Raw genomic sequence first — 13,166 nt, forward strand, 5'->3', positions numbered from 1 at the left:
ATGGGCCCCAGCCCGAGAATCAGTATTTTGATCTCCCAGGTGATTGTCATATCTGAATGCACCCTTTCAAACATGACCAACTTGGTCCTCTGGGGTCAGCGGCCTTGAAAGCAATGTGACATAGGCATTTGGTGATTCAGATACAGTGGGGGAATGCAGACGGGGAGGTCATGCAGTGGCCACAATGCCTAGCATGCCCTTGGGCCGGTAAAAGCAGAGGGTGGTCCCCACAACCCATAAGAATCGTTCTCACCACACATGCATGGAATCCTTCTAACCCTTTAATTAAGCAACTCCTGCTACATTGTCATGATCAAAAGAAACTGGTTGAGGATTACAGAGTTCTAATGAGAAATAAAAACAATTTTTTTTTTTTTTCACCAAGGCTAGATTTAACCCTGTCTCTTCTGGACACACGTATTTTGGAAACACCTGTGAAATGTACAATCCTTAGCGTGCTCAGAATGGTTTAGCATTTTGGCTCCACCTACAAATTATCGATCATTTTCTACCGCAAAGTTTTGGAGGATGCAAATCGCCGAGGGCAAATAGTAATGCTGCATGTGTTCTTCCATGCCTAATCCCCCCACACGTGTGCCCCAGAAAGCTGGAGAGCGCGCACGCGGGGGGGGGGGGGGGTGATCCCAAGAGTCAGGGAAGCACCGTTTGCCAGTCTCTGCTTGCTCCGAGCTCAGTTCCGAGGCTGCGAGTTGAACTCTGTACAAATGTTCTGGATGATCGTGGGGACAGATCGGTAGAGGTGGTCAAACTCATCCACAAAGAAGGCGTGGTCCCTGGCAGGGTGGGTGGCAATGACCTCCAGCTCGTCCTGGGCAGCCCAGGCAATGCCCACTGCGTAGGTGATCACCCCTGTGGAGACAGAGAGCAGATGAGGTCCCCCCAAAGACTGCCGTCCTTCCAGATGTTCTGCCAGCAAAACCGAACTTCCAGTCAGAAGTGTGCCAAAGAAAACCAATGAGAGACCCTCAATGGCCTCCCAGGTTCTAGAAATGACAGCTGAGCCATCTATCTCTCCAGCCCCAGTCTCTCCAGTCGTTGAGGGTGACTTTACAAACCCTAGTGCCATCCCCAGCATGGGAAGTCTTGCGCAAGGTCCCAAAGCCACGCTCGCCCGGCACCTGCTTATCACAACAGAGTTGTGTTCTTCAAGGACGTCATGAAAGATGTAAACAAAGCAGTGTTCTCTGGATTTAGAAGAAAGCAAAACAAAACCAAGACCCTGGCGTTGCAGCTTTCTGAGAGCAGGTGCAGGGAAAGATACGTTAGAGAAACTGAGTGCACTGTGGTGACTCGGTGAGTTGAGAGATTACGACGCCAAAAACAGTAAGAGCAGCTATGTGCTGAGCTGGCCTTAAACTGACTAAGCTTTCCTTTCGGTTCAAAGATGGAAAGACTGCACTTCGGTATTTGAAATTCAGCCTTCTGGATCCCTGGGCTCACCCTTGCTGTAGGGAAGCTTGTACTAGCCACACTAACAGATGGCCACCCAGTGTGGATTGGGTAGCCTTACGGACACAATCTCATCACATTTCCACACGAATCTCGAAAGTTAGGCTCTAGATCAAATAGTTAGGACTCTGCCTCCATGAGAGAGAGGGAGAGAGAGAGAGAGGGAGAAAGAGAAAGAGAGGAAGAGAGAGAATGGGCACACCAGGGCCTTCAGCCCCTGCAAACAAACTCCAGAAGCACGTGCCACCTTGTGCATCTGGCTTACGTGGGTCCTGGGGAATCAACCCTGGGTCCTTTGGCTTTGCAGGCAAACACCTTAACTGCTAAGCCATCCCTCCAGCCCTCAAGAATTTTTGTATAGAAATATTGCTTCAAGTATTTGGAATAAATATTTCTTTGAAGTTTTCCCCTGAACTTCCAAGATGTGGATAGTAATTTTTTTTTTTTTTTTTGCAAAAATTGCACTTTTTAGCCACGTACGGTGGGACATGTTTGTAATCCTAGCATTTGGGAGGCTGAGACAGGAGCATGGTGAGTTTAAGACCATATGAACTACATAAACAGTGTCTGAAAAAGAAAAGATAAAACCAATCAACCAACCACCAACAAAAACACCACACCTCCACATTACTATTTTAAAACAATTATTACTCTTTAAAAAGTACTAACATGGGCTGGAGAGATGGCTCACTGGTTATAGGTGCCTGCTTGCAAACCCTGACAATACGGGTCCCATTCCCCAGTACACATGTCAGGCCAGATGCACAAAGTGATGTATATGTCTGGAATTCATAGCGGGAGGCCCTGGTGCACCCAAACTTTATCACTCTATCTGCCTCTTTCTCTCTCTCTAATAAATTTAAAAAAATGTTTTTATTCTCTTCAAACTCCAAAAACTTGCACCACCTTGTGCATCTGGCTTACATGGGTTCTGGGGAATTGGACCTGGGTCCTTTGGCTTTGCAGGCAAGTGCCTTAACTGCCAAGCCATCTCTCTAGCCCACTATATATATGTATACATATAATTTTTTTCTTGAGGTAGGGTCTCACTCTAGCCCAGGCTGACCTGGAATTCACTCTGTAGTCTCAGGGTGGCCTTGAACTCACGGTGATTCTCCTACCTCTGCCTCCCGAGTGCTGGGATTAAAGGTGTGTGCCGCCACACCTGATTTTAAAAAATATTTTTATTGGAGCTGGGCATGTTGGCGCAAGCCTTTAATCCCAGCACTCGGGAGGCAGAGGTAGGAGAATCACCATGAGTTCGAGGCCACCCTAAGACTACAGAGTGAATTCCAGGTCAACCTGGGCTAGAGTGAGACCCTACCTTGAAAAACAAAAAAAAAAAAAAAAAAAATTTTTTTTTTTAAAGTACTAATGCAAGTTGCAGTCATCAAAGAACTGGAGACTTGGTGTCTTTAATAAAGTAAAGAGTTAAATTTGTTACATTGGGCCCTCTTGGGGAAAGCCTCAGAGTATATATAGGCTATAGAGGCAGTTTGACTGTTCCTGGTCACCTGCAGGCCTCAGGATTTCAAGGACGCACGAGGAACCACATGACTGCTCCTTTCTTCTACCCTCTGCACTTCTTAGAGAGCCCTGCGGTAACTGCTCCCTGAAACGCTCGGCGCCGTTGTGAACGTTCTCTTAAGCGATAGGCAAAAGCAGTGCGTAAGAAGATAGTTCGGTGGCCTCCACTCACCCTTCCGGTGGGCAGCCATGGCCGGGATCCGCACGTCGTCGTAGGACCTGCCGTCGGTGATGAGGATCATCAGCTTCCTCTTGTTGGGCTTGGACTTCTTGAAGAGCTGCTCCAGGGCGTAGTGGATGGCAGCCCCCGTGCTGGTGCCTCCACTCCAGTAGCCCACCCTCTTGATGGCATTGAGGACATCGGCCTTGCTGTGATACCTGTCAAACCCGAACTCCAGGCGCTGCTCATAGGTGTATTGCACGGCCCCGATGCGCGTGTCCGTGTCGGAAATCTCGAACTCCTTGCTGAGGTTGGCCACGAACTGCAGGACCGTGCGGAAGTTCCCTGTCCCCACGCTGCTGGAGCCGTCGATGACAAAGCCGATGTCGGCCGAGTTCCAGCAGGTCTTGCTGCAGGCCAGGCGGTCGGTGTCGCAGACCCGTTTCACCAGGGGCTGCACGGTCTTGTGGAGGCCGAACCAGCTCTGCACGCTGAGGGAGTAGAAGCCGTTGGTCCTGCACACGGCCTGGAAGAGAGAGGAGAGGGACGCTGGCCCGCTCAGGGGTCACGCCCTCTGATCTGTCACCACGGCCCCTTGACTGCCAGGTAGGCAATGAAGCAAAATGACCCTTGTGCCCTCTGCTGGTTCTCACAGCTCACTTGCTCTATTCCACTTCACCTGGATGGGCGCTACTGAGGGGAAGACCCTCTCCAGCAACATCTGGACTCACCTCTGCCCTCAGCTGTGTCTCTGTCTGAGTGGAAAAAGGTATTATAAGAAAATTCACAGGAAGATGTAAATCACTTCTTTTCTTTCTTTCTTTTTTTTTTTTAAATTTTTTATTTATTTATTTGAGAGCGACAGACACAGAGAGAAAGACAGATAGAGGGAGAGAGAGAATGGGCGCGCCAGGGCTTCCAGCCTCTGCAAACGAACTCCAGACGCGTGCGCCCCCTTGTGCATCTGGCTAACGTGGGACCTGGGGAACCGAGCCTCGAACCGGGGTCCTTAGGCTTCACAGGCAAGCGCTTAACCGCTAAACCATCTCTCCAGCCCAATCTTTCTTCCTTCCTTCCTTCCTTCCTTCCTTCCTTTCTCTCTCTCTCTCTGTCTCTCTCTCTCTCTCTCTCTCTCTCTCTCTCTCTCTCTCTCTCTCTCTCTCTTTCTTTCTTTGGCGGGGGTGTTTCTTTTGGTGTTTTGAGTTCCAGGCTGATCTGGAATTCACTCCGTAGTCCCAGGCTAGCCTTGAACTAACAGCGGTCCTCCTACCTCTGCCTCCCAAATGCTGTGATTAAAGGCGTGCGCCACCACGCCTGGCTTTTAGCTTCTGACTTATGCCTCTCTCCAAGCTCCCCAGTCCATTTGCACTTACTGGAAGCCAGCCCTAACAGTGGCTGTGGTGAAGATTAAAGACAGCTTTTGTTCTTGTGGAAGACACAGACGCACCCAAGAAGAGAGCTTACCAGGGCAGCCCTGTACCCTGCAGGAAGGGACCCACAGTTGCTGACTGGCTGCGTGGGTGAGAATCACGCTACAGGTATACCCGCCCACCCCGAGGGAACAAACGAAGGACCACTGTGAAGGAAATTTCTAGGACTGCAACAGGAGACTTCAAAAGCCACACTTTGGCCTCCAGACAGCCCTGCCTCTAGGCAAATGAATATTTATTTATCTGCAGTCAAGCTTGTTCCAGGAAAAAGAAAAAATAAGGGAGTTGGGCTGGAGTGATGGCTTAGCAGTTAAGGCATTATCCTGCAAAGTGCAAAGTGTAAGGACCCAGGTTCGATTCCCCAGGACCCACGTAAGCCAGGTGCACAAGGTGGCACATGTGTCTGGAGTTAGTTTGCAGTGGCTGGAGGCCCTGACGCGTTCATTCTGTCTTTCTATCTCCCTCTTTCTCTCTCTCCCAAATAAATAAAACAAATAAATAATTTCTTTTTAATTAAAATTTTTTAAAAAATCTTTAAAAGGTTGTTGTAAGTAAGCGTTGAGCAAATTGGTTAGCATACGCTCAGAAGTGACTAGGCTACTGCCTTGAAAGTGAGTCATTTCTTCTTTGCCCTTATCTACCTCTGGGGATCGTAGAATCAGACCTCATGACTACAGATGAACTTAAATAATAAAAAAAATGAACTCCAGACACATGCGCCACCTTGTGCATCTGGCTTACGTGGGTCCTGAGGAATGTAACCTAGGTCCTTATACTTTGCAGGCAAGTGCCTTAACCGCTAAGCCATCTCTCCAGTCCTAAAAAGTTATTTTGAATATTAGAGCCGGGCAAGAAATAACTTAAAGTTTTCTTAGAAAAATTAATTTATTTTATTTATTTGAGAGGGAGAAAGAAGCAGAGGAGAGAGAGAGAGAGAACAGGCATGCCAGGGTCTCCATCCACTGTAAATGAACTCCAGATGAATGTGCCCCCTTGTGCATTTGGCTTACATGGACCCTGGAGAGTCAAACTGGGATCCTCTGGCTTTGTAGGCAAGTGCCTTAATTAATCACTAAGCCATCTCTCCAGTCCCATTCCCACAGATTTTTTTGAGATATGACCTCATGTAGTCCAGGCTGGTCTTGAGCTTGCTATGTGCGATGGTTTGATTCAGGTGTCCCCCATAAACTTAGGTGTTCTGAATGCTAGGTTCCCAGCTGATGGAGATGTGGGAATTAACGCCTCCTGGAGGCAGTGTATTGTTGGGGGTGGGCTTATGGGTGTTATAGCCAGTTTCCCCTTGCAGTGTTTGGCACACTCTCCTGTTGCTATTGTCCACCTGATGTTGGCCAGGGGGTGATGTCCACCGTCCGCTCATGCCATCATTTTCTCCTGCCAGAGCGGAGCTTCACCTCAACTCTGTAAGCCAACATAAACCTCTTTTTCCCACAAGCTGCTCTTGGTTGGATGATTTCTACCAGCAATGCGAACCTGCCTGCGACACTATGTAACTGAGGATGACTGGGCAGGAGGGATGGCTTAGTGGTAACTGGGCATGACCATGAACTTCTGATCATCTGGCTTCTATCTCCCGAGTGCTAGGATTGTAGAAGTGAGCCACCATGCTGGCTTTAGGGGGTGCTGGGGATCAAACCCAGGGCTTTCTGCATGCCAGACAAACAAATCTATTTCCTCAGCTTCTCAAACATTTTATTTCACTTACAAAAACCTCTGGGGTTCATGGGACTGTCCACCGACCAGGAGGGTGACTGCTGGGCTGAGCTGAGTTTGCTGGCCAGAGGACAGGGGAGGCAGTCTCCCTGGGCACCCTGTGCGCTGTCACGGCGGGAGAGAGCGGTGGCACTGGCTGTGGGCAGAATCCCAACTGCATGGAGCACAAGGGCCTTCATCGAGGTCACAGCAGGTGGACCAGGAAGATAGGCTGGGATCCCACTCCAGAAGCCCTCAACAGTGGGGAGCAGTGAAAGATTTGGAACAAGGACCCCGCAGACTGGTCCGAACGCCTTCTCAACGTGTCCCTGGGGCTCTTTATAAAACCCAGAGTAAACTAGGGATTCCCAGGAGGGAGGTGGCGCCGATGCAAAGAACTTTTGTGGACTCAGACGTGGTATCGGGCAGGTAAAAGCAGAGAGACGGAGGTGTGATATGGAGCAAAGCAATAATAAGGAGGTGGTGGTCGGGGGGGGGGGGGACTGGCCTCTGGGGCAGTTGTGAAGCTGGTCATGGAACGTCCTGAGGACACAGTTTGGGTGAGAAAGACTGTGATCTTGGATGAGGATGATGATAAAAATGATTGTATTAGTGTTCTGACAGGGCATGGGGGATTAAAAAACAGAAAGGAAAGGAAAAGAAAGGGTGGTAGTTTGAATGAAATGCCCCCATAGACGGGTGTCTTGAATCCTTGGTCCCTAGCTGGTGGCAGTCTGGGAGGTGTGTTTTTGGTGTCAGGGCAGACATAGGGGTGTTGAGCTGGCTTGGCTTCCCTCTTGCCACAGCTCAGCTCATTCTTGCTGCTTTCTAATCCCTGCTGGGGCAAGATGTGATGTCCAGCCTCTGCTCTCCCATCTTTCCTCTGACGTTCTAGAACTTCCCCGCGAGACTGTAAGGCAGGGTTAACCCTTTCTACCCATCAGCTGCCTTTCTGGTGTTTTTATTTTTTCTTTCTTCCCCCAGCAACATGAAGGTAACTACAACAGAAAGTCACTCCATCAGGACTGAGGTGGTTTATAAAGCTCGAGAGAGGAGGCTAAAACTATGGCCCTGCAAGAGGCTGGGGGACTGCAGACAGCGGGGCGAGGGGTGAGTCCTGGGGATGTCTGTGTTTGGGGTGTAAAGCAGAATGTGAAGACAGCAAGTAAACGGAGCGTCACCTAGTTTCTAGGACGTCGAGGGGGAAGGAAACTTTCAAGGAGCGGCCAGCGGTCTGATAGGATGCCTTGTCAGCTCTGAACACGGCACGTTAAAATCAACATGAAAGCCCAAGCTGCCCAGGGTCTTCCCTCTGCCGCCCGCCTTCCCATCTGGAGCCCTGTGGTTAGCGGGAGGTGGACATGGATGTCTGCGGGATAAAATACCAGAGGCAGGGACTGGAGAGATGGCTTAACAGTTAAGGTGTTTGCATGCACAGCCAAAGGACCCAGGTTCGATTCCCCAGGACCCACATTAGTCAGATGCATAAGGGGATGCATGTGTCTGGAGTTCATTTGCAGTGGCTGGAGGCCCTGGCATGCCCATTCTTTCTCTCCCTCTCTCTGCCTCTTTCTCTCTCTCTCTCAAATAAATAAATAAAAATAAAGTTTTTAGAGCTGGGCATGGTGGTGCATGCCTTTAATCCCAGTACTTGGGAGGCAGAGGTAGGAGGATCACCATGAGTTCAAGGCCACCCTGAGATTACGCAGTTAATTCCAGGTCAGCGGGGCCAGAGTGAGACCCTCAAAAAACCAAAAATAAATAAATAAATAAAAAATAAATAAAGCTTTAAAAATACCAGAGGCAGCTTGGTGGGATAGGAGCAGGAAGTCGAGTTCCCCACCTGCCCCTGGCCTAGGTCGCAGTACATAGGAAACATGACTGAATCACGTGGTTCCACACCTCCCTTCTCTGTGCTTGTGTGCGTGCGTGTGCATGTACCCATCTATGTGTGATAGCATGTACATTTGCATGCATGTCCTTGTGTTCGTATGAAGCCTCCCTGGGCTGCCTAGCTGGGGTCCCCTGGTGCTGTGGGAGACGCAAGGGAGATCCCCAATGAACCTCTGAGGTTACTGCTCGTCTCCTTTGCTGCTGCTCCTGGGGGTGGGGCACAGGGTTTTGCTTTGAGAGTAATTTCAGGTTCCCTTATTAAAGGCTCTACTGCCTATCCATGCGTTTCCCACACATTTTTTTGAAAGCCCTAGATTTGAAGGCATGACAAATTTTTCTTTTCTTTTCTTTCTTTTTTTTTCCAGGCTGACCTGGAGTTCACTTTGTAGTCTCAGGGTAGCCTCAAACCTCAGGTGATCTACCTACCTCTGCCTCCCGAGTGCTGAGATTAAAGGCATGTGCCGCTGCGCCTGGCGCACGACAGATGTTTAAGGTTCTGGGGATCCTGATGTCAGCTGGTCCCTGGACAGGTGCTTACCTTGTTGGCAAAGTTGGGCTCTATCACATACTGTTTCTCACTTTCAACAGCCCCTTCAATAGTGATGAAGAAAATGTTGATCCCTGACTCTCTTGCGACTCTTGAAGTCTCCTCCACCTTGTCTGTGGGCCAGCCATCCACCAGGACCACAGCCACATTAGGAGCGCTGCCTCTGTTTCCGTTGGCTTTGGAAAAGAAGTTCTTGGTCACAAAGGAGATGGCCCGGCCTAGAAAACAAGCAAACAAACAAAAAAACAAAACAAAGAAAATTTGTGCTTGAAGTGATTATGGTGAATGTGAATATAGAAACAGATCACGGAAAAACATGCCAATTCCCTCCTGCTTGTTTCTTTTTCTTGTTGTTTGTTTTGTTTTTTTTTGAGGTAGGGTCTCACTCTAGCCCAGGGTGACCTGGAATTCACTATGTAGTCTCAGGGTGGCCTCGAACTCACAGTGATCCTCCTACCTCTACCTCCCGAGTGCTGGGATTAAAATAAATGTGTGTGCCACCACACCCAGCAAACCTGCACTTCTGTTTCTGCTATTCCAAGATTTCTGGGGTGCCCGACGGCTCTGTTAACAGAGGTGCTGTGTGCCTTGCTAGCTTTGATGTCGAGTGGTGGGGTGCAGCCTTCTTTTGTAGTGGAGAACGGAGCAGGTCAGGCAGGGTGCTGGAGCTGGGGGCGTGGAAACATCTTTCTTACCGTGGTGGGTTCCTGGCTGGAGCAGGCTCGTGAAGAGGCCGTGGTAGCAGAATTGGAAGAGTGGTTTCCTGATCTTGGAGGAGACAGCAGCTCCTTTTCAGGTCCACGAGGAGCCATTTCTAAGAGCTTAGCCTAGAGTCTACCCCTTTGGCCACATCTGTAATTCTCCGTGAAATGGCCTCCCTGCGAGCTTCAATTAGCTGGATGGAGCACGTCCTCTGAACTGGCGCGTGAAGGATTCCAAGGCAGAGCGGGGACATGTCACCCGCTGGAGGGGTGGGCTGGCTGGGTTCAGGTCACCGCTCTGGTCTCCTCAGGGAAGTCCAGTGCCGCGTGCAGTTTTGCTCGTTGCAATTTTGCTTGTGCAAGCATTGAGTTGGAAACAAATCATGCACTTTCGTCATGTTCATGATGAGGATTATATGGATTTGGGGACATGGAGAAGCAGTGGCTTGGCTAGTGTCCATTTAGCATTGTATTCAGGCTGTGTTGCAGATTCTAATGTTCTGGTCACTGAGGAGAGGTGTGGACAGGAGCTAAGTAGTCAGACTTATTGTACCTCCAGGGATGCTCCATGAAGGAAAGTGTTCCTCTCTTGCTTAACTGCCTGCCCAAGCCACGGTGCCTCCAGTCTAATTTCTTTGGACCTAAATAGTAGGAAGAGTTGCTCTGAAAAACAATCAGCCTCTTCCCTGATCTTGGAGCACGTGCAGTGGGACACAGACACGTTCTTCATGGTGTTGGCTCTTCTCTAGGTGGACCAGTAAGACAGAGTTTGAACCTGCCCCACTTTGAACCTCTGGTGAAATGAGATGTCACAGGAAACTCACCTTGAGACAGAGGGACATGCCTGTCGCAACACAGCCACCCCTACAACCTTCGTGATGGGAACAAGACTCCCAAAGGAGCCCGAGGGCTTTCCTGAATGGAAGCGGTCATGAAATTTAGTGTTAAATGGGTGGCAGCTTGTGAGACCAGCTTGTCTCGAGGAACATGGCCACCCCCATGAGCCAGGTTGGAATTTGGTAGCACTTGTGTTTTGCCACTGAATTCATGAAAACACTTTGGAAAGGTACAGATTTTGTATGAGTCATTTCTTGATGGATCTTTTTCCTTCTCCTTCGATACAGAAAGTTATAAGACAGCCACGTTAAAAGAGAACCATGGCAACGGGGTAGAATTATCTGAATCTGGGTCACATACCTGCGTTGGAGAGCCCTCCTCTCTGGCTAATTTTCTCTATAGCTATCTTCAGATCTTGAGAATTCATGTAAGTTTTGAGGTTAAACTGGGCAGCAGGGTTGTCTCTAAAGAGTGAAAACAAGAAGTAGAAGTTAGCTGGAAAGTGATAAACTTGGGAGAAGGCAGAAACATTCAAACAGAATGGAAGCCCAGTCAATGTGGCTGTGTTCCCAAAGTGTCCACTGTGGACAGGGCGATGTCCCTATATAGGTCACTATAGACTGGACTCCTTCTCATTTTTTTTTTTTTTGCCTGAACAAGTGTGTGTGTACATGTATGTGCAGATGCAAGTGTACATGGGTTCAGGTGGAGGTCAAAATACACTGTGAGGGCTGGAGAGATGGCTCAGTGGTTAAAGCACTTGCCTGCAAAGTCTAACAATCCAGGTTTGATTCCCCAGGACCCAAGTAAAGCCAGATGCTCAAAGTGGCACATGCATGTGGAGTGAGTTTGCAGTGGCTGGAGGTCCCAGCATGCCCTCTCTCTCTCTCTCTCTGTGCTTGCAAATAAATAAATAACATATTTAAAAAAAATACAGCTTTGAGTGTAATCTTCAGAAACACTGTTCACCTCTTTTCAAAACGGGTCTGTCATCAGTCCGGAGCTCACTGATGAGGCTAGATTGATGGGCCAGTGAGCCCCAGAGATCCTTCTGTCTGCTCCTCTCCAGTGTTGGAAGTACAGGCTCACGCCGCCATGAGAACTCAGCTCAGGTCCTCATGTTTTCAAGGCAAACTCTTTTATGACTCGGCGGTGTCTCTAACCCTTGTGATCTACATTTGACTATGTTGCATCCTAGATGTGTAATCTTTTTTAAAATTTTATTTTTATTTTTATTTATTTATTTGAGAGAGAGAGGGAGAGAGAGAGAGATACAGAAATAGGCAGGTAGAGATAGAGAGAGAATGGGTACATCAGGGTGTCCAGGCACTGCAAATGAACCCAGATGCATGCGCGACCCCCTCCCCTGTGCATCTGGCTTACGTGGGGAGCTGCACTTAGGTCCTTTGGCTTTGCAGACAAGCTCCTTAACTGCTAAGCCATCTCTCCAGCCCAAGTTGTGTAATCTTGAACTAATGTAACTTCTCTGGATCTCAGCTTCCTCCGGGAGACAGAAACCTAATTACAGCATCCACGAATGAGCAGAACTGTTGTCAACTAGGGTTCTGCAAAAGGAAGGGTACTACTGAGTGCTCTGTGTCCCTAGGTTGCCCCTGACCCTCTCTAGGGAGAAATGATCAGCTGTGAGCCACTGCCTGGGTGACCCCTCACACTGAAATTGACTGTGAATAGTGGGTGCCAGAGAAAACACTGCCTTGTTCATCTTGTGGCTCTGGTCAGAGGGTGAGGTGACTGGAATCTCCCCAGAAGGCCACTGCTACCTGACTGAAGGCTGAATGCCACAGCTGTAGAGGAGGCAGCGTGCCTTCATCGGACCCCACCCTGAGCGTGGGTGAGCCACGGGAGCAGCCCCAGACACTGCTGGGGACGTTGTGGAGGAGGGCGTACTGGAGAGATGAGGCTTGTGTCAGGTGTGCGGGCACCCAGCCAGGGCGAAGCAGGGGTGGGCAAGACGTCACCTCTCAGGACACGCAGGTGCTCGAGCCCAGGCAGGGCGCCACACTCCAGAAGGACATGCCTTACTAAATGGTCGGCTGAGGCCATCTTTTTTTTTAAATTTTTTATTTATTTTTTTTTATTTGAGCGACAGACACAGAGAGAAAGACAGATAGAGGGAGAGAGAGAGAGAGAATGGGCGCGCCAGGGCTTCTAGCCTCTGCAAACGAACTCCAGACGCGTGCGCCCCCTTGTGCATCTGGCTAACGTGGGACCTGGGGAACCGAGCCTCGAACCGGGGTCCTTAGGCTTCACAGGCAAGTGCTTAACCGCTAAGCCACCTCTCCAGCCCGGCTGAGGCCATCTTGAGACACTCACGTTTCTGAAAAAGGGCCTGCAAAGTATGTAGTCAGTCCAGACTGCAGGACTAAGAGCTTATGCGACAGGAAGGAGATGTGTGCATGCATGTGTGTGCGTGCACATGTGTGTGGAGGCCAGAGCTCAGCAATGGGTGTCTTCCTCTATTGCTCTCCACCTTATTTTTAAATATATATATATATTTAAATATTTTATTATTTATTTATTCGAGAGAAAGACACAGGCAGACACACAGAGAGAGAGAGACAGAGAGAGAGAGCAAGCGAGCATGGGCACACCAGGGCTTCCAGCCACTGCAAACAAACTCCAGTTGCATGCGCCCCCTTGTGCATCTGGCTAATGTGGGTCCTGGGGAATCAAGCCTCAAACCAGGGTCCTTAGGCTTCACAGGCAAGTGCTTAGCCGCTAAGTCATCTCTCCAGGCTGAATTCTGTTTTAATTTTTATTTATTTATTTGAGAGAGAGAGAGAGAGAGAAACAGGCAGATAAAAAGAGATAGACAGTCAGACAGTCAGATAGATAGATAGATGATAGATAGATAGATAGATAGATAGATA

At 49.2% G+C, this 13,166-nt stretch overlaps 1 protein-coding gene across 3 annotated transcripts in view; it reads right to left on the reverse strand.

The window, feature by feature from the left end:
• Positions 1-263: 263 nt before the first annotated feature.
• Vit (vitrin) overlaps positions 264-13,166 on the reverse strand; it is a 140,723-nt gene continuing 127,820 nt past the window's right edge. For all 3 annotated transcript variants that reach the window (XM_045137834.1, XM_045137836.1, XM_004660100.2), the window contains 4 exons: positions 10,636-10,739; positions 8,729-8,955; positions 3,170-3,683; positions 264-870 (listed from right to left, as the gene is read on the reverse strand). In XM_045137834.1, coding sequence (XP_044993769.1) covers positions 692-870; positions 3,170-3,683; positions 8,729-8,955; positions 10,636-10,739 — 1,024 coding nt within the window. In that variant the 3' untranslated portion in view covers positions 264-691. The remainder of the gene's footprint in view (positions 871-3,169; positions 3,684-8,728; positions 8,956-10,635; positions 10,740-13,166) is intronic.

The sequence above is a fragment of the Jaculus jaculus genome, chromosome 18 (assembly GCF_020740685.1).
Source record: "Jaculus jaculus isolate mJacJac1 chromosome 18, mJacJac1.mat.Y.cur, whole genome shotgun sequence".
In the NCBI taxonomy this organism is placed as follows: domain Eukaryota; kingdom Metazoa; phylum Chordata; class Mammalia; order Rodentia; family Dipodidae; genus Jaculus; species Jaculus jaculus.